General features: G+C 53.3%; 1 protein-coding gene across 5 annotated transcripts in view; it reads right to left on the reverse strand.

The window, feature by feature from the left end:
* JARID2 (jumonji and AT-rich interaction domain containing 2) overlaps nucleotides 1–25,453 on the reverse strand; it is a 223,002-nt gene that overhangs the window by 3,858 nt on the left and 193,691 nt on the right. For all 5 annotated transcript variants that reach the window (XM_058667827.1, XM_058667835.1, XM_058667817.1 and 2 more), the window contains 10 exons: nucleotides 20,960–21,195; nucleotides 14,292–15,345; nucleotides 10,548–11,056; nucleotides 7,320–7,412; nucleotides 4,237–4,355; nucleotides 4,079–4,149; nucleotides 3,103–3,217; nucleotides 1,384–1,489; nucleotides 627–809; nucleotides 150–280 (listed from right to left, as the gene is read on the reverse strand). In XM_058667827.1, the coding sequence (XP_058523810.1) occupies nucleotides 150–280; nucleotides 627–809; nucleotides 1,384–1,489; nucleotides 3,103–3,217; nucleotides 4,079–4,149; nucleotides 4,237–4,355; nucleotides 7,320–7,412; nucleotides 10,548–11,056; nucleotides 14,292–15,345; nucleotides 20,960–21,195 (2,617 nt within the window). The remainder of the gene's footprint in view (nucleotides 1–149; nucleotides 281–626; nucleotides 810–1,383; nucleotides 1,490–3,102; nucleotides 3,218–4,078; nucleotides 4,150–4,236; nucleotides 4,356–7,319; nucleotides 7,413–10,547; nucleotides 11,057–14,291; nucleotides 15,346–20,959; nucleotides 21,196–25,453) is intronic.

Consider the following 25,453-nt stretch of genomic DNA (forward strand, 5'->3'; position numbering starts at 1 on the left):
ACTCCCCATCACTGGGGTCCCCATTAAACCCCTCATGGCTTGCCTGGGCAAAGCGCAGCTAAATCAGCAAAGCCCACCGTGGAGCTAAGCCAGCACCCCCGGCAGAGAGGCTGGCCCACCCCCCTTCCCCCCAGCCAGCCGATCCTCACCTGAGCTCGTCCAGGAGGGCCGAGATGGTGCTCAGAGTGGGGCCGTTTTCCTTCTTGGCTTCTGCTTGTGCGATCTGGTAGAGCAGCTTCTCCATGGAGAATGGCTTGGCTATGTGGCGACGCTTCATTTCCTAAGAGAGCAATCACATCCCATCAGGCCAGCACACAGCTGTCCGCACGAACGGTGACAGGCAGCGACCGACTGCCTAAAGGGAGAGAGCAGCGACCAAGCCAAGGCACAGCCCCTCCTGTAGGAGTGCTGGCAGGAACCTGGTGCCACCTACACTCCTTCACCCTGAGGCAGCTGCTCCTGGGAACCTGCAGGCAGGGCCACGCTTCAGTCTTTCCTGACACCAGCTCACATCTAGAGCTTTCCTGGAAGAGCCTCCCAGCCAGCACTTCAGGACTTCAAAGACAGATTTCAAAATGCAAATGTCCATCCGCAGATAGGCGGGGGTGCCTGCTGGTCCTGCTTACCTTGGCAGTCTCGAAGCCCATACTTGTCCACTGAGTGGTGGCAAAGTGCACCGTTTCGGACACGCTGTAGCCACAGCACACTTTGGACACAAAGGAGCCTGGGAAGCAGACGACAAACTGGCCACTCTGCTGCACCGTCCTGTGCACCTTGATGCCTTCTCTGCACAGCACCTCTGGCGAGATCTGGGGGGACAAGGCCGGGCTGAGCTCCCTCCCACGCCCACAGTCCCCACATACTCGCACCTGCTCTCCACAGGCTGTGGCACAGATCATAAGACAGGCAGGCTCAGCTGACCACTAGGAGCCCCTTCCTAAAGCCCACCCTGCCAAGAATGTCCTAGCTGGCAGCTGTTGGGCTCCTCTCTGGAGTCAGGTGGGACCACGCTCCCGCCCTGTCGTCCACCATGTGCCAGGCAGCCTGGAACACTGCAGCCACAGGACCAAGGCGGCTGAGTGCACACAGCCAGAGGCCCTGGGCTTGGTGTGCCTGACCTGCGTGCCGAATGAAGGCTGCTCCTCCCTGCTGGAGCCCTCGCCCTCGCCAGAAGGCGCACAGGGCCTGCAGTCACAAGGCACACTCCACAGACATGCAAGGCCCTTGCCTTGGCCACCCCAGCGTGCCACGCAGTGGGAGCTCTTCCTGGTGCTCGTTAGGGCCACAAGGGATTCATTTCATGTTGTCATCTTTGCCCATGGCAGGCAGGTCCAGCAGGAGGCCGAGGCTGGGCACTGGGTGCCTGGGGAGGGGCACACATACCATGACGTTGCTCTCCAGCATCTGCAGCCCAGGGGTGCCGTTGGCTTGCAGCAGGGTGTGGACCACGCCCTCCAGCTTGTTCTCCTCTTCAGCAGGAATGCAATACCTGGGGTGGGAGCACATGGGCACAGGCCCCACGCGAACAGTCACTCTCCAGGTGCAGGTCCATCGCTGCTCCCCAGGGCAGGCAGCACCAGGGTCTCCAGAGTTGTCTCAGGCCCCACCCTAGCACAGCTCCAGCTCCATGCACCAGGGCTAGGGCTGGCTTGGCAGCAGGAACCAGCCCTTCCCACCACGCCCACACGTGTCCTTCCCTGACATGGGGCCAAACCGCAGCCATGCCCGCAACATCTAGACTCATCATCTCCTTACATCTGACCCACACTGTGAGCCAAAGCCTTTCGACCAAAACCAGATGCTGAGAAAACCCTGTAAATCTGAACCAGACGCGAGGGCCAGCCCCACCAGCCTCCTGCTCAAGAAGGGCCCCCTCTTGTTGCCTGGCCCCACCGCTAGGGCCTGCCCAGGTGGGAGCTGGGCCAGAGCTGGGACAAGAGCTCTGCAGTTCTCCAATCCAGGTGGGCAAGGGGCCAAGCCCAGGCACAGCCCGCCATCTCAAAGCTGCCTCTCAGCCCCCTGAAGCCATGGACTGGGAGTGCAGCCCACCTGGCAGTCGGTGTGGCCACAGGGCTGCCTCAGGCAGCTAGCAGGAAGAGGAGAAAGAGAAGCAGAGTGTCAGCAACAGTGGTGTTTAACCCACAGGACTCGGGAGCGACTCAAGGAGCCCTCTTGTCCACACCGACCACACGTGAAGCTCTGAGTCCCGGGCTGGACCAGGCTGGTACTAACAGCCCTGACCCCCGGGTCGCCGCAGGACATGAGGACAGGGAGGAACCAGACAAGACTGGGCTGCCCTCACTACGGACCCACAGTGAAAACCAAACTGCAGACAGTGTTCCTGGAGAACAGTGATGGCGACTCCGACACCTGCCCTCGACCCCCACACTGCAGCAGCCCACCCTCAGCATACTGGGCTGTCTGTCAGATCCCCTCCCTTGGAGGTCAGAGCCTGGTTCCCATGACTCAGTAACGTGCCATTGTATTTTCAAATGCTATGTATTCTCAAAAGTGCTAAAATGGTGGAATTTGTGACTTCAGTGTGGAGTTTGGAACAGAAGCCACATCCAGCAGAGTTCAGGCCACCGGCCGGGACCCACAGGCATGCTGTGCCATGCAAGGGTTCACTTCTGCAGGACACACATGTGCCTCCACAGCTCCCAAAATCCTGGGGTGCGGCCACTGAGGGGAGGTAGGCCCTGGTTGTGGTGAGGTATCCCAAGATACGGCCAGGGTTCATCAGGAAAGCTGAGGATTTGGCCTCCACAACAGCTTGATCTTAAACTTAAAAATCAACAATGCAAAAATCATTATCCCAGAATCAAAACCATGGGTTAACTATTAGCAGCAATGACAAAAAGACACTAACTGACCAGTCGGCACGAAACAGGCAACTCCCAGACAATATTCTGTGGTAACCTGAACACTTCCACGCCAGGCAGGAGACCCCAGGTCAAATGGTAACAAAATCCCAAACACGCCAGTCACCCTCAGCAGGGATCCCAATAGGCCCTGGGAAACAGCCTACCGTCCCCTTTCCACATGCCCTCTCGCACCCCGGAGGCCTTCAAGCATAGGCGCCCAGGGACCAGGCATACTTACCAAATGCAATCAGCACCAGTGTGTAAGTAGTCAATGTACGGAAGGTGATTCTGGTCTCGAGACCAGCATGAGGTAGAGAAGACCATGCCAATGTTGAGCCAGGGAATAGTCACTCCTAAAACACAGTGGGAACAGCATTGCAAAGGGGGCAGTCATAGCTCCACATGACTAGCGCTATGGTGCAACCAGCTCAGCAGCTGCCTGTGTGTGTGCATCCTGGCCGCTCCACTTCCCATCCAGTTCCCTGCTGATGTGCCTAGGACAGCAGCGGAAGGAGAACCTATGTACTTGGCTCCGTGCCCCTGTGAAGATGCAGCCCAGCCCATGCTGCTGTGCGAACGAACAGGATCTTCTTGATTCTCCCTCTTTGCATATTATAACCGCCTTTCAACTAACTAAATAAAATCCTTAAAAAACAAAACCAAACCAAGAATCCAGCAACCTTCAAAATGGCAGAGCATCCGATTTCCCTGGGGCAGCAAGAATGCCCCAGAAAGGCAACTATAGATGCCATGGGGTTGGCGCACCCACCTGCACGCTGACAAGAGGTGCCCAATCCATCAGGGACCAGCGCTGCACACAGGGAGGGGCCCAGAGTAGGGCTGGAGAAAAGTGACCTGCCTGTAAAGGAAGGTGCTGTGGGATACAGGCTCCGGGTCAGATCGGAAATGGGTCCTTAGTCCCGGTTCCAGTTGCTCCTCCCAGGGCCCTGCACTTGGGGCCAATATGGCCTGCACAGCCTTTGCCATTTCCTGCAGTGCGGGAGGCACACTGCAAGGCTGCGGCCGCAGGAGCCTGAGGTGCCTGAAGGAAGCCATGTCAAGGTTCTAAGCCGGATGCTGAGCCCCCACTGGCTGCTCGGTCCTGCTCACTGTTCCCAGCTTGCATCCACGGTGTCCGTTTCCCAACTGGGCGTTCCACCCTGAGCCCCCTGTGCTGAGGAAGGAAGGCGTGGCCCACAGTGCTCCACACTTACCAGGCACAGCACCGAGGTGACGCAGGATGGAGCCTGTGTTATTGGGGAGGACGGTGAGGTTCCATCCATGCCTACAAAGAGAAAGAGGCCAGAGGTGATTGCCAGCAGGGAAAGCTGCCTCCCAGGCCTCAGGGCAGGGCACACGGGCTCGGAGTTACCTTGAGAACGGCTCGGATTTCCCTACCGGGAACCCACTGCCGTGCGTGTTGGTGTCCACCTTGCCACAGTGCACGGCCACGTGGCAGTCCTTCTCTTCTACCAGCCTCCAGTACTCTTGCTGTGGGAGGAAGAAGTGGCGGGTCAGCCCATAGCTCTGGGGCGCCACCCTGCCCCTCACAGCACCACGGCATCAAGGGGTAGGCAGCCCTGGGTGACCGCAGATAGCAACAAAGCCACATGAGACGCCAGAGAGACTGGAAAATATGCCTCATGAAAGCAAACGGAAATCTCTTAGGAAGAAATGTTCACATTTTTCTGCAGAAAAGTGTGCCTTTGGAGTCCATGCTACCATGACCTAGTTGAAGTATTCAAGCAGCAGCCACAGACAGGAATCTTACCGGGCACCCAAGCCCTCTGTGACACACACGCAACAGAGATGCCCCAGAAGACATGAATATGTTACACTCAGGGAAGGGACAGGCACAGAGCACAGTAACACAGTGACCTGGAGTCACTGAAATCCCAAGACAGAAAAGCAGGCCTGCTGGGCGCTGGCGTCTGGGGGTCAGACACACTGGGACGGTGGCACAGCAGCGAGAAGGCACACAATGCCACGGAACACACTCTTAACAATGGATCAGGGGGCGCACTGCCAGTAAATACGTAAAGAGAAAGGTCTCTGATACAAAAGGCTGTTCTTATTAAGAAGCAATGATAGAGGGCCCGGCACCATGGCCTAGTGGCTAAAGTCCTCGCCTTGAACACCCCGGGATCCCATATGGGCACCGGTTCTAATCCCGGGAGCTCCACTTCCCATCCAGCTCCCTGCTTGTGGCCTGGGAAAGCAGTCGAGCACGGCCCAAAGCTTTGGGACCCTGCACCCACGTGGGAGACCCGGAGGAGGTTCCTGGCTCCTGGCTTCGGATCGGCGCGCATTGGCCCGTTGCGGCTCACTTGGGGAGTGAATTATCAGATGGAAGACCTTCCTCTCTGTCTCTCCTCCTCTCTGTAAATCTGACTTTGTAATAAAAATAAATAAATCTTAAAAAAAAAAAAAAAGGCAATGATAGAAAATGGCAGAAGACATCCTATTCTGTTGCTCCTGCTGTCACGATCGCGACCCTCCAGGCTGGTAAGCACCCAGGCCTGGCACCTGGACACAAATGCACTGTCCACTCCTGCGCGCACCTGTGAGCCTGGCTTGCACAGAGGGTCAGCCTGCAGCGGATGGTCATGCAGGAAGTGAGGAGGAGGAAGACGGACTGTGACCCAGGCCAATCACAATCGAGACTGGCTGTGGGTCTGGGAGATCTGGGAGACACGCTGGCAGTCTCAGGAGGCGTTTCTGCATCTTTCATGAGCTCTGTGCCAACCAATGTTGGGGTGAAGGGCAAGAACACGCCCAAGCCCAGGGAAGCGGCTGTGTAGCTCTCTGATACAACACTCTGCTGCTAGATCCACCTTTCCCCTTTGTTGCAGAAGCATGACGTCATCTGCCTGCATCTCCGGCAGGAGCCCAGCCAGGAAACTCTCGGCTCAGCGTACCCCTAAATGGCACAAGCAATGCCGCTACACACTGCATGACACCATGACACTGACAAAGGGACCAGGCTGCAGGTGTCAAATGTTCATCCATCGAGGATGACTTCACTATCAGGAAGGATTTCTGGAACAGAAGGAACAAAGCACCAGCTTGAGGCGGCTGGGCGGCAGCCCGCATCTTGCCTCTGCCCCATCTGCTGTGACTGACAGCGCCCTCCAGTGGAACAGTGAGGAAGTGGCAGAAGGGACCGTGGTTAGTTCAGCTGCAGCCTGCTACCCCACACAACACAGGCCCTCCTTTTGGGCACATGCAAGCAGGCAGTCAGAGTGAAATTTGAATTTCAACACATCTTCCCTTTGTATTTAAATATTTACCTAACGGCTAGAACAAGTTCCACATTTCCTGCATGCCAAACCCATCCTGTAGGAGCCTCCCACAGGCCACACACTGCACAGCCACAACCTGCTTTTCTCACTCAAATGCTCAGCTGTCTTTCAGTTGACTTCTCTTCCTGCTGACACGAATGCCTTATCACCAGTCTTTATGGCTACGTGTGTCCCACTCAGGACTCGGCGGACATCGGAGTGGATGCAACCCAAGGCAGCAGTCACTCCAGCACTGTAGCCACAGCCACCATGCAGCTTGGCTGGGCCAAATCAGGAAACGTGTGCAGCATGAAGGCTGACTGCTAATCACACGTCCTAAAATGACCAGGACAGAGCCAGCGGCAGACACAGAATTGCCCACACTAAACACCCAGGATCGAGCTCCACGGCAGACCTCCAGCTCCCTGGTAGTCACTCCAGGAAGTGTGTACCACACAGTGCCAGCGCACAGGCAGCATCCATGCATGTGTGAACAGGTCTCCCTCTCGGGAACTCAGCAGCATGGCTGCAGGCCCAGCGGCTCTGCAAGCACACATTGGATGAGCCAGCACTAGGACTGAACTCAAGAGGTGACGCCTAGCACTGAGGAAAAGCTGCGACAGTCCCTGCAGGGGCCCAGGGGTGACTTGACCTGCTCCTTCACCAGCTAAGGCCCAGGAGACAAAATTAAACAGACTCACACCACAGCCAAACTTCGCCACCAACTGCTCCTAGTGACGTGAGCATTCCCTTTCCTCCAACCTCACACCAGCACAAAGCGGGAGCTGGGAGAGACACAGCAATGGCAACCAGCAAGCCCATTAAACAGCCACCAACAGCTGCGGCCACGGGGGCAGCATGGCCACAGGGGGCCAGACCCTCGAGGCCCAGACGGAAGCAGCCGAGCTGGTGGCCGATTGCCCGGAGCTCAGCTCTTGGATGCAGCACCCCATGGCCCCGGCTGGGGACAGGAAAGTGAAGCCAGAGACTCTGGCTGCCACCACTGCGCAGTTTCGCCTTGGACAATGCCAGGTTACTCAAGTGACACCTCTGCCAGCTCTCCCCACCCCCAACCCACAGAAGGAACCATGGCGTCTGCGTCCTCTCAGTTCACAAAACCCCTTGGCTCGGGTGGTGCCAACAGCCTGGGCGGCAGGGGCTCAGGTCCACTCACCTCGATCTCCGCCGGGGCAGGCTCCTTGCTGAAGCACATGTTCATGATATTTCTTGCTGTCCGGTAAAACGTTGTTAGAGAAACGGACCTTCCCTAGAAAGAACCAAAGCAGAGGATGATACACAGCAAACAGGAGCACAGGGCTCACCTCCAGCGGGGTCACACTCTCAAGGGCCCTGGTACAAGCACACAGCCAAGGAACAGTGTTCACAAGGCATCTTGCACTGTAGTTGGAATTCCTCAGTGGGACCAAGGGAAGGGGTAGGGTCAAGGATGCAGTCCCCAGAGAAACAGCAGCTGGGAAGGGCTGGAACTAGTAACCAGGGCCTCAGAAGACCCTGCACAGGTGATGATTGTGCCCTGAGAGACCCTAACACTCGGCAACCTAACAGGAGGGCAACCATGATCTGAATCACAACTCTGGCCACAAAAGCCACCCTCCCCAGGTGTGCCTGCAGTGCCAGGCTGTCCACACCATATCCTCCACGACTACGGCGCAGGTAACCCACTGATCTGCTAGCTGTGGTAGAAGAGCCGCCTGCTTCAGTTTTGGGATCTGGACCTAGCGCCTGCTTTGACCTGTTGTACAAACCCCAGCCTCTTACAGAATCAAGTCTTGCTCTCAAGATTCATGCAGCCCCCTCTCTGCTGACCAGGCAGCACGGGTATTTACTGAGCACCAGTATGCAAGCACTCTAGTTCCTGAGCTGTATACGGAGCTATGCACACAACACACACACATCTGGGCATGCAGCCAGCACTGGGGGCTGGGGTGGTGCCAAGTTCCCTCTCCAGCAACTGCACAGGAGCTAGGGAGAGGCTCCATGCCCAGAGCCAGAAAGAGGAAGGGAAGAGGCTGGGCAGGGGACATCTCCCCAGAGAGGAAGCACGGGGGCAGGGCCCAACAGCAAGGCTGCACTCGGGACAGGCCAACTAACTGCCATGAGACGTCAGCACTCAGCTCTGCTTTCCCAAGGTGGGCTAAGATGGGGTTCTGGCCAAGCCTCATAATGTCATAACTCCACGCTTTCTCCAACGACACTGTGGCCAGTAAAATCAGACACAGGTTATGGGGAGGAAATGACGTCTACCCTGAACGACGGGGATGGTGGTGATAGCAGCCAAAGAGGCAGAGGGTCTGCAGGGGGCGCCACTCCTACCTCACTGGGCGTCCCCTGGCCAAGTTCCCTTAATAGAGTATGCTTCAAAAAGAGAAAAAAGGATATCATCCCAGTCAATTAAATGCATAATAATTAATAAAAAAATAATAAATAATAAAAAAAAACCTTTAAAAAAAAAGAGAAAAAAGGAGAAAAAGAGGACTGGCTTTGAGTCACAGCAGATAAAATGTTACTTGCACAGCCAGTGGCCCCCACAAGAGTTCAAGTCCCAGCTGTTACACTTTTGCTCCAGCTCCCTATTAATATACCTGGGAAAGCAGTGGAACATGACCCTACCACTCACATGGAAGACCCAGATGGAATTTCCAGGGGCTTGGCTTTGGCTTGGCATGGCATAGCCATTTGGGAAGTAACTAGGCACTGGGGTGAAGATGTCTAACTTTGCTTTTGAAATAAACAAATCTTTTTTTAAAAAGTGTTTGTTTGTCCTAACACATCCTCCTAGCACAGGCCTCCTTTGGAAAAGTGGTGGCACTGGACAGCGGCTCCTTCGAGTCAGTCCTCCGGTCGCAGGATCCACCCAGCGATGGCTCTGACTGAGGATGCTGCTCAGGCAAATATCCAGGAAACAGCAGATAACCTTCTCCAGGCCTTATGGTCCCTGGGCCATCCACCTTGTTTCAGGAAAGTGGGGAGACCACATATAAAGAGCCAGGGCAGGCTACGGGCAACTCTGGCCCACAACCACAAGGCTGTACAAGCCCCATCTTCAAGAGACAGCACTGGACAATGTGCAGGGGGGACCAGAGCCAAGGGACAGACCCGGTACACAGGCCAGATGCCTCTTGGGTGATTTTACTTTTCCTTTTTCTTTCTTTTTAAAGCATACTCATTAATGGAATTTGCAGGTTTCATTGCCAAAGTCTTAACAGAGACAAGGCTTGCAATGAGGAAGCCCTGGGCATCTTGGATTCAGAGGAGGGCACAGTTCCAACTAGGCCCATCACGACAGGCAGTGGCTGGCAACTGTGCAGAGGTGAAGGCCCTGGCCCCAGGCACACTTCCGTCCTCCCCTGGTCAGCAAAGGGAGTGAGGGTCCCCAGAGAGCGCTGCAGGCAGGTGTCCAGGAGACGTATGTCCCGTGCTTTCTGCAGCAGCCAGCTTCCCCTGGATGGCCAGGGTGGCAATGAGACCCAGCCACCCTGGAAAACACCATGGGAGGTTCGGAGCACTGCTTTTGCCCTGCCTCTCCCCACTATGCAGCGAGATCATGGGGACACTTAAAACGGACCAGAAAAATCTGGCACCGCTGCGTGGGGCCTGGGTGGAAGGGCTGTGCCAAACAGGAATAAGGCAGGAAAGCCACAGCTGAGAGGTCATAGGATCCAGTCGAGGTCTTAGAGCCCAGACCACACCAGGGCAGCCTGAAGTGTACCAGGGTTGGTGTGGGGTATAGCACAGTGTGCTCAGAGTGGAGGGTACAGAACCAAACCTTGGGATGCCAGAGAAAACGGGACACATCTAAGTTTGATATCAGTGAGCCAGGCATGTGCACACAGCCAAGGTCCAGCATGGCCACACAGCTCCCACAGCACTCACCAGGGGGAAGCAGGGCTGGCCACAGCTGGCTAAATGCCTCACTCCTGCACCTGGACCCCAGACTTCCTAGGCTCTCTAGCCAACTGCAGATACATTTGTCTCACAGAGGTGGCCACCTGCATGTGTGAGGGTTTGAATGTCTCCTGTAAGACTCACACCAAGACATAAGTGTTGTGGCAGATCTCGAGTTGGCATGTCCCACAGTGCTTAGGCTATGAGGATTCTGACCACGCAGATGACTCTGTGAAACTAACACAGGTGTGGGCATGCCCTGTGGTGCCCCCTGCCCTGCCACCACAGTGTGACACAGCAACCAGCAACTCCTCCTCAGGCCCCACTCCCTAGTCTTAAGGCTTCCCACAGCTGTGAGCCCACACGTTGAAGCCTTCCCCCAGCACAGGAGCTAGCCCTCCCCATTTCTGTGGCCGGGATGGCAGTGCCCCAGAACCCCTCAGCCTGTAGAGGCCGGCATGGACAGAAAGCAGGGCTCTAGGCAGGAGGGCACTACCTTATAGATGCACTTGTGGAAGTCACTGAGGACACCTTTGTCCTCCTCCTCCTCCTCCTCCTTGACCACTTCCTTTTCCTGAGCAAAGAGTCGCCGTCGGCCTGTCTTGAGCTGGGCCTGGCCCACCTCCTTGAGCTTGCTGCGGAAACCATTCCTGGAAGCCACCCCGTGGATGAGCCCGTTCTTGGGCTCAAAGCGGGGCAGGGGATGGAATTGGTGCTGCTCGTTCTCCGTGTGGCCCTCCAGCGGCCCCTTGCGCTTCTCCAGGATCTCCTTCTCCATCAGCACCTCCTTCTCCAGCCGCCGGTGCTCCTCGGGGGACAGCGAGTCGTAGGAGAGCAGGTACTGGCAGTAGGCCTCCTGCAGCTTGGCCAGTCTGTCCTGGGCAGTTTTAGGGATACGCAGCATGTCCGCTAGTTTACTCCACTTTTTGAGGTCAGTCACTTGCTGCATGCCACCCATCTCATTGATCAGCCGGAAAAAGCAGGCCAGGTCAAGCTCGCAGCCTCCTGGACAGGGAGGGAGGGAAACGGGGGACACGATAAGAAGCACAGGCACAAACAAGCTCCCTGTCAGACGCAGGTCCTGCATGTCGACCAAGTACCAGGGACCCCGCTAACCACAGGACAGAACATGAACAGCAAGGCTCCATGCAGTGACCAGGCAGGATGGTCAGGGAACGTGCCTCAGTAAGCAGAAGTTTCAGAGTCCAGGGTCGCTGGGAGACCCCAGCCTCACCTGCTGGGCAGCACGGCCCAGGAGACTAGGCACGGCCTCCCGCTGGCCACTGCGTCTCAGTACTACCTGGAGCAGCTGTGAAGTCAGAAACCTTCACATACCACACGCAGCACACACCATCGATTCTCAACTCTTCCTCCTCACTTGTGGCTCCTTTCCTCATACAAAGGAGGTTGATTTTCAGTCCTACTGGATTTCCAGGGGAAAGGTAACGCTTACACAAGAACACGCAGCACCCGACTCTGTCTGAGCCATTCCTTCACCTGCTCAGAAACATGGGCTGCTCATCACAGAAGGATGCATGACAGCATGCACTACGTCCCTTGATCAAATCTCAAAAGGTGCAATGGCACCTCAAAACCCAAGTCAACGTGAACGCATACCAACCAATGCGATCTACATATGAACCGGAAAAGAACCTCTGCATGGCCAGTAAGGGTGGAGAGGAGAAACCTTCCTTAAGAACTATCAACCAAGGCCCGGCGGCGTGGCCTAGTGGCTAAGGTCCTCGCCTTGAACACGCCGGGATCCCTTATGGAAGCCGGTTCTAATCCCGGAAGCTCCACTTCCCATCCAGCTCCCTGCTTGTGGCCTGGGAAAGCAGTCGAGGATGGCCCAAAGCTTTGGGACCCTGCACCCGCGTGGGAGACCCGGAAGAGGTTCCTGGTTCCCGGCTTCGGATCGGCGCGCATCGGCCCGTTGCGGCTCACTTGGGGAGTGAATTATCAGATGGAAGATCTTCCTCTCTGTCTCTCCTCCTCTCTCTGCATATCTGACTTTGTAATAAAAATAATAAATCTTTAAAAAAAAAAAAAAAAAAAAGAACTATCAACCAAAAATGCTAGGCGAGGAACACAATCTAAGAAAAGTAAGAATTGGGGGAGGGTGAGGATATACTTATGCACAAAACAAAAAGTGGGTGTGGCTCTGACTGAACCCTAAGAGCCACATGAACATGGCTGGGCGTGAGCTGGGGCCCATAGGTCCCGAGTACTACAGGACAGACCTCTGCAACCCAGGTGAGTGCTTGGACCACTTTAGGCAGAGTAATAAAAAATGCCAGTGAGAGCTGGGGTTGGAGGACTGTGGCCTGATTTGGAGCAGATCGATTTGTCTGTGGGCCACAGAGCAGGGAACCACAATGTCACTGCAGAAACTGCTGCTCAGTATTGAACACCAGTGGGACCTAAGGTCCAAGACCCTGGGACACACAGGTCTCTGACTTGCTGTGTGGAGTTTGTCCTGCCTCTGGGGCTGGCCTTGAAGAAACCCGCAACCATGTCAAGTATCTCAGAACAGTCCCAAGCAAGCGGAAGAGTCCATACCGCTGGGTTCCTGTAAAGAGCAACACTGTAACCCAGCAACATCTGTAAACCCTACAGCACTTGCAAAAACGAGCTAAGGTCACTTTGCCGCACCCCCAGCAGGGAGCACTCCTGAGTGTGTGTTGGGGGGGCAGGGAGGCACACAGACCTGCACGGGTGGTGGAGATGCACCCATGGTGGCAGGTCCTAGGAAATGATTCCCATCTCTGGCCCCCTGTGCTGTTCCAGGCCTCTGTGGGTACAGGACTGAGGAGGGGCAATCTCGTAAATGACAGACACTCGTGGGTGGTGGCAAACAAAAGACACACACACATCACCTGGTTGCTTCTGACGCTGTGGGAAAAGTCAAGATTAAAGGCAAACTACTCTGAACACAGGGGTCTGGCAGCGACTACCAGTGTAACCATGCGGCTCACCCCTGCACACAGACACCAAGCCCACCTGACGGGGAGGGAGACTCTATCCTGTCCATTGGTTTGATCTGCAGGCAGGAATACTAAGGGTCATTCATTTGCCAGCTCTGGGTCACCCAACAACCTGAGTGCTCCCGGGGCACAGGTGCACATGGACCCAGAGCCAGAATCCTACACTACCATCTGACACAGGCCACCCCTAACAGCAGGGGCTCCTTCAACTTCAGTGAGTGCTAGCCAGCCACTGGTCTGGCAGTACCTGTTCTGTCTTCCAAGAATACGTGTTTTGGCCTATTTTTAACATTTAAGCAAAGGCTGAGCATTCCCCTACTTTTGAAAACTTGGGATCCCTCAAAGAAAGGCACGCTCTGCTTCCCCTAAAGTGTCTGCAGCAAGAAGAAGGTATGAGACCTTAGCCAGCTGTTCCAGACAGACCCCACACACCAGGACTGACACAGCAAGTTCATCACGGAGGTCGAGAACTGAGGGGTGGGATAGCGGAACAACACATACAGCTCCAGGGGGCTGCTGCCTCAGGACCCCATAAAGGGCTGGGGTCTTCATGACTGCCTGGACTAAGCATGGTGTGTTGGAGCCACAAGTCAGAATGCTGTCAGCATGGCCCTGAGCTGTGATCCTGACAAGTGCTCAGCTGGTCCAGAAAAAAATCAAGGTTAGGAAAATGTCAGGGATGGAGAATCATGGACCAGAAGGAAGAAAACATAGCTTAGACTCTGGTGGTTACAGGGTTTCCTATAAAACTACCCCAGGACCTTAGGATATGACAGTATTCAGAGGTAGCATCTGTAAGAAGGCAATTAAGGCTAAATGAATTAATACAGTTGGATGGATCCTATCACAAACAGAGGGGCATCCTGCAATGAGGACACACCGGCAGAGTGGGGAGATGGCCACCCACAAGCTATGGGGGAACCTCAGATACCATCAGCCCCACAGATGCTTTGATCCTGGACTTGCATGTTTAGAAGTGAGACAAGAAATGTCACAAGCAGGGATCCCTTTGTCACAGAAGGCCAAGCAGATGAGAAGCCAACGGAAGCGCTCCTCACTGTCACCAGTTCAAGACTTGGCAGCAGGAGCAGTCATGCTGAAGAGCATGGGGTCTATGGCACCAAAGGTCTGAGCTTAATATAACCAACACCCAGGACCAGGAATGGGGGGCAGGAAAGCCTGGACACATGCAAGGGGCAGGAGCACTGAACACAGCGCAGGGCATGAGGGAGAGGGCGGCTGGCACCCCACCTTACCAATGAGCGGCAGCTCGTCCATGGCAATGCCCTGAGACCTGAGGTGCTTCTTGATGCAGGCCAGTCGCTGCACGTTGGGGCCCCAGCGCCGGCCAAGCTTATGGATGTGCTGGATCTGCGTGACAAACCGCATCTCGTCGTTTAGCTTGCACTCAGGCCGCCAGTCTGGAGGCGGGATCACCCGACACATCCCGCACTTCTCCACCTGAGCACGCACTGACTCAATGTAGACGAGTGGGTCGTGGAACTCCTTGGCGGAGGGCCTGAGCACAGGGATCTCGTCCATTGCTGCCCACCCGGCCTTGCCACCACCCTTCTCGGGCTTCCCCGGCGGCTCAGGCGGCTTGTGCAAGGGCTCCGGTTGCGAGGTAGAACGATTTTCACAGGGGGCGCTGTCAGACTTGCCATGTGCTTGTCTGCCTGGCGTGCTCTTCCCAGCTGTGGCCCTCTTGGGCCGGCTCCTCTCCACGTTGCGCTCACTGCGCTCCGACACTTCCTTCTTCACATGTCCATTCAGCAGAGGTTTCTCTGCCGAAGCTGCCGCCACTGCAGCCGCCTTTCTGGCAGGGGCTTCAGCAGGACTGGCTGCTCCTTTCATTTTCTTGGGGGGTGACTGCTGCGGCCTTTCCACCTGCTGTGTCTCTTCCAGTCTCCTCTTGGAATTCCGCAGTCCCTCCCTCAGCTGCCGCCCCCCCACCTCCTTAGTGCACGACTTTGGGTTCAACCTGCCGCTAACCTTGAGGCCGTTGACGGCAGGCCCGGTGGACTTGGACGCCCCCCCGAGGGATAGCACCTGTTTGCGGGTTTTTGCATTGCTACTTTCAGTTTTCCCTGAGATTGTGTGGTTGACGGTGGAACTGGGCTTGTGGTGATTGGGTTTGGTTTCCTTGACCAGTTCTCTCTTGGCTTTGGTGTATGTAACAGTCCCCTTGGTCACCGTGGCAGTGTACTTCACAGTTTTGGATGGTGAAGGTCTGACTTCGCGCATCTTTTTGGCACTGGTTGCACCTGCACCCAGAGATGACATTCTAGTGACTCCGTTTACCTTAGAAACCTGTGAAAGCAGCAGCAGAAGGGAGGGGAAAACATCAGTGCCTACAACAGTGATGGAGTCAGGGGTGCTCATCACAGGGAGAGCCCACAGGCTGCCTGCGAAAACAGGGACCCGTAAGGGGCCTGGTGCTGTGGCCCAGCGAGTTACTGCCTGCCTATGTCAGGCTTCGAGACCTGGCTACTCTGACCCAGCTCTCTGCTAACACACCTGGGAAAGCAACGATAGACATGAGGGAGAGGCAGGTAAAGAAAGGCAGGCATACACTGTATGTGTGTAGATGTTAATATTTAACATGCTAATATGCTTATACACACACATTTCTGTTATATATGTAACACTCCCAGGTGAACTTCTACATCCCCATTCCAACAGTCAGAGAGTTGTTCTGTTCCTCCTAACCGCATGACCTGCCCCCAGAATTTAAAAACCTAGAAGGCTAAAAAAAGAAGGAAACAAAATACTATGAGAGGAATACCCAGCAGCACCCTGTGGCCTGGCTCTGGTTCACAGACAAGCCTGCTGTGGCTGCACACTGCCAGCAGCTGCCTGTCTGCCAACACTGCTCGGAGACCCAGCCCACAGCATCCAACGTGGACACAGAGAACATGCCTGGTTCCAAGTTCCCACGCTCCGTGAACTTCCGCAACGTGCTCACACACACACACAGTGTCTTACAGCCCAGCGGCACGCTCACCGTGAGGGGTGAAGGCTGGGCTGGCTCACTCAGCAACAACAGGGAGTCGTGCGGTGGAGACCAACAATGCTCTCATTTCGGAACAATGCAGGCGTCCTCGCCTCACACCCACAGCCCAGTGGCTCTGGACATATCATTCCAACGTGCAGCCTCACTTGGTATCTACAAAGTGAGGGACTCCAGGGTTTTTGTAACTACCACTGTCTTGGACATGCGCAGGAAAACTAAGCCACAGAAACCACAGCTCTCTTTTCTCTTTAATAACCTAAGAGCAGGGTGCCAGGTTGGAAGGGGGAAGCTGCCCACATGTGTCATGGCAAACAGGCCCCCCCCAAAGCAGCTAGTACCTCCTTCTGGCAGCTGCCCTCAGCACTGGGGGTACTTCCCCAGCTGAGGGGCATTCAGTCTCTGGGAGCCACGTAAGAAGTCCAAGCTGGCGCAGTCATGTGCATCGTTACCATGCATAGGGCTGGGAGGAAGACCCAACTATCCCACAGGTCCCCAGGGCCTGTGCTCCTTGGAAAGCCCTCCGGACCACCGGGCCCTACCCAGGGCTGCTGAGTCAGTCGGCAGATGCAGCCAGGCAATGTGCACTCCTCTGCAGGTGCTGCCTGATACCAGCTGGTCTGGGGACTACACTGACAACCACTCAAGAGGTTTTTGTTTCTTCTAAAGCTTTACATAGACCAGCATTATGGCACAGCAGATAAAACCACTGTGACACTGGTATCCTATGTGGAGTAACTCTGGCAGAGAGAAACGGAAAGCACACAAACACAGCTTCCGCTCCTGCTGGTTTACTCTGAAAACGGGTGCACCAACAGCAGAAAAGTAAAAGCGTTATGGTGTGTAGCCAGTGAGCCTCAACCACTCTCCTCACAAGCCCTTTTAAAAGGCCCATGAAGCGGGGGCTCTCACTCTCTTTCTGGTCAGGTGCTTCCTTTACTCTGACACCTCGACTCTTGGCTGACCCAGAACAGGTAATCCCCTGAGCATGGTCCCTGTGTACTGCTTAGATGGGACAATGGATATAGTAATGTTATTTCTGGTTTATGTGCTGCTGGGAGTTCCAGGAGGGGTGAGGCCTAGCAGTAGTGGAATGTGGGCAGAGAAGCCAGGGAAAGGTGAATGTCTGCAGCTTTGGAAGTGTGTCCAGGTTATCCGTTACATGTCTCTTATATTGTTGCGGAAGCTGGGACATAGGTCTTCAGCTTAATGGATGGACTTAAGGATAATGACCATTTGTTCCTCTTTGGATTATGTTTGGTTGGATTACCATATGGACTTTTGATCACCAAGCTTGGTTAATAAAGATTCCTTAATAAAACCTTAAACATGTCTGGTGTGATCTCGCTCACACCCCGCAACAAAAGCAAACCAATGGAGTCAGAGATGGATCAGAGCAAAGTTCTATGTTAAATACGAACTATAAATAAAACTGTAAATATTTCTCCATTTTTATTGATTATTTTCAAATGTTCCTGCTGACTAAACCAAGGAATCAGGAGATCAGCTAGCTGGGGCTCACCTCTACTTCCGGCTTCACAGATGCTGGAAGGGAGGACCACAGGAGACCCCAAGAACCCAGGATCTCCGGGAGGACTCTGCATTCCCGAGGGCGGGAGAGCACAGAGCCTTTTCATCACTGAGGGCACTGCCTGTTGAAACTATTTCTGACTCACCAGGAATAAGACTTAACAAGATGGCAAAGGCTCAGAATGCCAATAGCAGGCAGTGGAAGCCAATACCGGCTCCAACCTACAGCCAAGAGGCTGCAGTCCTGACAGTTTTAACTCAATTCTTCTCAAACCTGGGATCCTTTGGCAGCCGTTGAGATAATGCGGATTCCATAGCCCCTACACCACACCAGCTGAAAGGCTGGTAAAGGGTTCTCTGCTCCCACAGCCTAGTCCTACCAGCCTAACACCATGCTCCCCTGCAGGAAGGGTGGCGGTGTCCTCTTGGCTTCCTGTGAGTCCACTTCTTCTGGCTATTCTAAACGTGTGGCCAGCTGATGTTTCAATTTTCTGCTTGGAGGAGCGCGGTTGAGCATGTTACCAGTCCAAGGCCAAAGCATCCCCTCGTCTGTCTGATTATACTCCTTTTATTAAACGATCAATCATATACTGAATCTACTCATATTCTCACTACTGCAGCAGTTATTTTCAAGTGTCCACTAAAATATCATACACGCATGCTCGGTTAAGAATCACAAAGATCTAGAACCCTGAGCTTAGGAGAAGTAAATCAGGAAGAGCAGGGGTCACTGGCCATCTCCCCTCTCCTGTTGAGAAGCCCCCTGGCACACTAGCAGCAGAGGCCAGAACATGGCAGACAAGGGCACGGAGCAATCAGTCCTATATGCTGGGCCATGTGTCCTACAGGTTTTGAATAAAACACAATCAAGAACTCAGCCAGGTGCACTGTTATTCCTAAATCCAAGACCAGTCCAAGATAGCATCAGTCTCACGGCCTGTACTCACCCCTGGGAACCCAGAAGTCAGGCACCGTATTGCCTCCCCTCCTCCAGGAATACTCCAGATGAGAGACAATGGCTTGACCTGATGCCAGTGAAGGTCTTTGCCTAGCCCTTACCCTGCTGACTTACAGCCACCAACACACCACGTGGTAGGAATGGGATCACAAGTGGGCTCCCCAAGGTGCACTTCCAGCAGAGCAGGAAGGACAATCCACCACAATTCAGGAAATGAACAGAGGGGACTATGGTAGGGTGTGCAAGGAACAGCACCACCGCCGCCCGTCCCTGCTGCACACAGCTCTGCCGCTCGGCCTGGGGTGAACGTGCGTTGTTGCAACCCTTTTCCCATCCCACCCAAGTTCTCAAAGGGTTCTCCTTGACCCATACTCACTCACTCGTCACCCAGACCTCCAGTGGCCCCAAACACACAGCCCTGAGACTGGTTTGAACAATCAGTGCCAGTGACCAAAGTGTGTGATTTCACTTAAATAGGCAAGGGTAGGTAGGAGCTAAACATTTTCAAATTAGAGTGGACCTGAAAGTCCCTTTGTAGTCGTCTCCATCCTCCCCCCCCCACCGAAAAAATATCATTCTCAATTTTCTTGTGTGTGTGGGAAGGGTGTAAAGCGAGGAGAATGAAAGCCCAAGGCATCAAACATTCACTTCTAATAAAAATTCCATTTTAAAGCCACACCCAGTCTACACTATACTTCAAAAAGATAATCGTCCCTCACACCCAGTCTGGCTTTCCTCCACCTCACCACATGCAGGCAGATGAAAGGGGGAAATTCACAGGTCCACAGCTGAGCAGAAAGCAGGAACAGCAAGGAGGGCTTTGCTTAACTGTGTGCAAAGGCTGTAGGAACACCTAGGATGATGACGCCTCCAATGTAGTCAGCATCCACTCCCACTCTGGCAGAGCTCCTCCAGTCCACCAGAGGGAGACATCAGGCCAGAGGTGGGGCTTTCAAAAGGCAGGGAGAGGGCTATCTTAAGAGATACATGTTGGCTGGTGGAATTCATCCAGAGTTAAAACTTCACTTGGTTAATTTTAAACGGGAAGCCCTAAAATGCACAATCACACTGGCAAGGTGGGGGGGGGGGGGGGCAGCAGCAAGGACGGAGAGGTTACTCCAATGCCGACCTCAGCAGCGGGAAGGCAAGGAAGCTTTTCAGCCAGGGCTGCCTGTCCACAACGCATGGCCGGGTGTATCTGGGACACCGGCTCCCACTCACTACAGCGAACAGGGGAAAAACAAACAAAAATCACTTTCCAGCAGCATCTCCCACAAGCTTTCCTCCTTAGCCCTACTCCCTCACACTTCACCCAATCACATTTACGATGAGGACCTGGTGGGCCCACAACCTTCATGCAGCTGCAAAGACTGAGAGTTGAATCATGTATCAAGCACTCGCAAGCTACTATTTGCTAGCACTGACATTCTTTTCTGAATATATAACAAAGGGTATCTGATGGGCAACTTCGCCTTTCTCACAATCACCCTGAGGGAAGTTGGCAAGATTGGGTCCAATGAAAAATGGAGTCCAGAAGGTTAAATGTTACAATCTCAACATCATATCTCCATTCAGTGATAGCCAGGGTCAGGGTCAAATTAGAACTGGGAGCCCTGGGCCCAGCACAGCACCTTAGTGGCTAAAGTCCTTGCCTAGCATGAGCCGGGATTCCATGTGGGAGCCGGTTTGTGTCCCAGCTGCTCCACTTCCCATCCAGCTCCCTGCTTGTGGCCTGGGAAGACAGTCAAGGACGCCCCAAAGCCTTGGGACCCTGCACCCGCGTGGGAATCCTGGAGGACAGGTGCAGCTCTGGCCTTTGTGGCCATTTAGGAAGTGAACCAGCAGACAGAAAATCTTTCTCTGTCTTCTCTGTAAATCTGACTTTCTAATGAAAATTAAATAAATCTTAAAAAAGAACTAGGAGCTTTAAGTCCGCCCACCTAGGCTCATTACACTGCATGAGAGGAACACAGGGAAGCACGGACTGCACCAGGGCACGTGCAGTCACTCCACAGACCCCGACTCGAGCAAGCCTGGGTCCTGGGGAGACACACAGGAGCCCGCGGAGCCCTCGGCCGGCTGTGGATTGGCCACCTGTGCAGGCCACGAAGCAGGCAAGGAATCCTGGGGCAAGATGGGACTTGCTGCTCTCTTCAGTTCTCAAGTCATGCAGCTGTGCTACTTCTGCAGCTCGCTCATTCCCTTTCATAGGGGACCCTTGAATGAGGAGGAAAGGGGACGTGCCGAGAACCGAGAGGGAGCCCAGCCAGTGAGAGAGGAAGGAGGCGCTGCTTCGTCACAGAAAGCATGACGTCACCTTGATGGATCTGTCCAGGACACTTAACACAGCACCTCAGCACAAGCACATCACCTCTCCCCTCCCCGCACCTCTGGGCCACAGCTCCAGAACCCCCGGCTGGCATTACCTGTTTCCGTAAGTCCTGAGCAGACCGGTGCAGAGGAGGGGGGTGGTGGCTGGCGGCGAGCCCCTTGGCCGAGGGGCCCGAGGAGGGGGCTGCGGCGGGCGGGGTCGCCGACGTCTGCTCCCTGCGGCCGTCGGCCCGGTGCTCGCTGTGCTTCTCCTTCCCGGGAGTGGCCTCTTTGCTTTTGTGTTTCTGAACTGGTTCTTTCTCCCGTGCTGACCTGCTGGAACCATTGAAAACTGGAAATGAAGAAGAAAGTGTAAGAGAAACCAGCACGAAGCACTGTGCTTTCGGAAAGCAAGAAGAGTCAAGGCATTCTCAGTGAGCACCCCAAACACACTCCACAGGAAGACTCCTAAACAACAACAGGCAAATGCAGATCCTACACACATCCTGAGAGTGAACTGCAATCACTGAACTATGGCAAGATCTCACTGGTAAACATTCCCTACAGAAAAAACCCACAACGTCAACAAAAACAATATATGCTAGAAGAGACAGAGAGTAAGAGTAAATCCTCACTCACAATGGGTTATGCCCTGGGAAATTCATCTTGGTTAAAATTGTGCAATGTGAAAAGCACAATGAATGTACCTAACCTCTCGTGCAAGTGGCCCAGCAGAGCACGAGGCACAAGGTCAGTGACTACCCCCCTTGGGACGGTATGGCTGCCTACAAGCTGCACTTGTATGTTTTGAATGATTCCAGTTCCAAATGTAGTTTCTACCAAATATGAATCACTTTCACAACACCTTGCAGTGGAAAAAAAAAAAAAATAGAAGATAAGCCACCCTAGGTCAGAGATCTCTTAAGTTACGCTACAAGGATGCTGGCAACCTGAGCACCAACCCAGCACAGTCTGGAAAGATCATAGCCTGAGACTTGAAGGTTTGCACTTCGACACTGGGAAACTGCAGACACATGGGCCAGGCGGCAGCTCCTCACCAGAACTTCAGTGACAACAGAGCAAAAGGAAAGGGGCAGCTGTGCTCTCTGACTCAGACCTGCTTCCTATTATTAACCTCAGAAACAGCAATGGCAGTTAGCAAGTGTTCAGCACAAGTGAGGCGAGCTCTGCGGCAGCCTCCCAGCACACTCAGGCTCTGAGGCCTCAGGACATTTGCAGCCCATGTCACCAGCTTGCCACTGGAGGTCAGCTAGCCTTCCAAGTCCTGCATGACTCTACGTGTATTTTCCCAGTTTGCATTCTGGATCCTATCAGCTGGGTGGAGAATAGGGGGCCTTAGACCTTGTTTTTATGATTTTTAAATGTATTTTTAAAGATATTTATTTGAAAGGTAGAGTCACGTATCTTTCACCTGATAGTTTACATTTGCTGGGCCAGGCCAGGCCAAAGCCAGCAGTTAGGAATTCCATCTTAGACTCCTACATGGGAGGCAGGGATGCAAATACTTGGACACTTTTCTACTGCCTTCCCAGGAACATCAGAAAACAGCTGAATCAGAATCAGAGTGGCCCAGACCAGAGGCAGCACCGCAGCACGTGACGCAGGCTGTCCAAGCAGTAGCTTTACACACATAGCCCTTCTCCATGGAGTACTTTCACCTCTGTTTCCATGAAACAGGTCTCACAGGTCTCCCTCCTCGCCCCTCAAATCTTCCTCACTGGGGCCCATTTCTTTAGGAAAAGAAGGGTGGACAGCCTGTTAGGGGCTGCTAGAGGCACAACAGCACAGGGAAGCTAATAGGCTTCTAGCTGCCATTTAACAACCGTGCCGCATTAGCATCAACAGCATCCAAAGTAGCCGATCAAGTTTACTCACTCCTCCAGCACATGAGAGTGAGCCCCAGCAATCCCCTCACCTCACAGGGCTTGTGGCTCACCAAGCAGCTGAAACACAAATTTCTACTTCCTTAAAGCAGCATGGGCTGACAGCCCTTCCAACAGCAGTGTAATGACTCCCTCCACCAGCCTCTGCAGGAAGGGCTCTTCAGAGGCCAACCTACACTGGGCTCCACCAAAGCTCGCTCTCACACCGACCGGGAAGAGCCCTTTAATTCATGTCTATGCTTTTGTAGGGTGCAAATATTTTCTTCAACTGTCAACTACTTTGTCATCTGTGATGGCAGTAAATCTGCTAACCAATTTAAAAACCTTTCTTATCTTTTATGCACAGGCAGTATTTCCATGTTTTCTCCTTTTCTTCTCCAGCTTTATTAAAGTAAAACTGACAATAATGTATGTATATATGTATGGCATGTGACATGATTTTGTTAAAAGCCTGATTTATCTGAAAGGCAGAACAATGGGCAGAGAGGTGGGGGTGCGCTTCTTTTCACTCACTGCTCACTTCCCCAAACACCTGGTACCGGCAGCTCTCTCTGGGTCTCCCCTGCAGGCGGCAGGGGCCCAGGCAGATGAATCCCCATTTGCTGTCTCCCAGGCCACTTAGTAGGAAGCTGGATTAGATGTACCGCAGCGGGACTTGGGTGTAGACACTCGGCTGTGGGAGGCAGGCATCTTACGTGGCAGCGCCACCTGCTGCATCAGCAGCAGCCCGACATGAGGTTTTAACAGACGTGTATATGATGGCACAATTACACATCAGTCACCACACTTGCTGTGTAAAGAACCTTTATCAACTACGTCCTAAGCCATTTTCTACCCTTCAAACGTCTTTCTTCACTAGACGCCATGTTACAGCTCACAACTCTGCTGTCAGAAAGTCTGTAGAGGACCTTTGAACAAACTCTCCCCACTCCATCCTGTTTTCTCACATGGTAAAGTAATGTAAGTGTCCTTCTATTTGTGTTCTGATTCATTTCTTCAATCTAGTGAGTACAGTGCATGTGGTGCAAGATGGAGATAGACAATTTCATATCTCAGTTGGACGTGAGCCCTGGTCTCCGCATTCCTTCCAATACCAGCGATTACAAATTCTAAACAGATTTTAAATAGTGAAGTAAACAAGATCCTGTCACGTCAAAACAGGATATGCTCCCATGCTGCAAAAGTGCTACTGGATCCTCTGCTACCGAGAAAATGGAGAGCTTCAAATGGCTGCCATTTAGTCTACGTGTAAGCAACCAGCCACTGTCAGAAGCCATCAATCATACTCCAGCTGGCAGTGTCTGCGCTGGCTTTCCAGATAAATTAAAAGCAACATCCGTAAGAAGTCATACTAGAATGTGATTAAAAATCAAGCCAAGGAACACGCACCCAGGCAATTCTTAGCTGTTCACCAATTTTCGAAAGCAGTGAATACAGCTCTTTTATAGAAACACAGTAGAGGAAATAAGGTTTTTTTTTTAACCAACTCTATAGTTCTGCTTTTTACTGTCATGAAGACATGCCTCATGGTGAAGCTTCTGATTAAGAAATTCCTGTTTTAGAATTACTTTCCATTACCAAGAAAAAAAGTCTACAGATTTGCTCCAGTTCATAACAATTTATTTGCAGTGGAATTCCTAGACATGTGTTTTTGCTTCCATGCAAATTATTTACTCCTCCATTTTCTCATAGGTAATACCTAAGCGACAGGCATTCGGTTGTGTGAAACCCCTAGGCCAACCTCGGGGGCTCAGCAGGCACATGTCTGGCTCCACATATGCAGACTGGGTTGCAGTTTGTGTGCAGCTTGGTGCAGGGGGTGGGATTCTCCAGACCCATCCCAAGCTGTCACTGTGCAGGATACCACTAGCCCTGCCTCAGCCCACAGGCCGGTCACCGCCTCCAGTCCAACGGCAGACCCTCAAAGGAGCAGAGCTGCTACTGTCCCGGGGGCCCGATGGTTTCCACTGGGAGAACTGCCAACACCCTGCCCAGGCAATACTATTATACCGTGAACAAGCACTGTGAGGAGAAGATGGTCTCAAAGGAGGTCTGTGGGCACTTGTATGCTGGAGACACTTGCAGAGGATCTGCTAGGCGTTACCTTGTCACTGGGCTGACACATGGACTGATGGTACAAGATAAAGGAAGGGTAGCTAATAAAAACATGAAAATCAAAACCACAAGTAGATACCACATTTCGCACTCACAAGAATGGCTCTCATCAAGAAAAAGGATAATGATGAGGTCTGGCAAGAAGTGAAGAACTTACATCTTTCATACTCTCGCTGTTGGGAATATAAATCGGCACAGCCACACTAGAAGACATGTGCCTTAGCATAAACACAGACAGCGCCAAAGCGTGTCCTTAACCATGCTGTTCTTCATTACCAGGCACAAAGAGCAAATTATCTTTTGAAGACTTTCCGGATAGAATCAGAGGAAATTTTTTCAGGCACTCGTATACCAGGTACCCACAGTGCTGAAGATGTGTTATTAACTCAGTAGGCCATTATTTCCAAATGATCAAGGTTGTACACAATTATAAAAAAATAAAAATAGACAAATCAACAAACTAGATATATGATGTGGCAGAGCACAACAAGCTGACAGAAAATCCAATTCCAACAGCCGCTGACCTCTGAGAACTGCCCACCTCCAGAGCCTGAGTGTGTGCTACAGCGCAAGTCCCTCTGGGAGACTCTC

This window comes from Ochotona princeps, chromosome 1 (assembly GCF_030435755.1).
Source record: "Ochotona princeps isolate mOchPri1 chromosome 1, mOchPri1.hap1, whole genome shotgun sequence".
In the NCBI taxonomy this organism is placed as follows: domain Eukaryota; kingdom Metazoa; phylum Chordata; class Mammalia; order Lagomorpha; family Ochotonidae; genus Ochotona; species Ochotona princeps.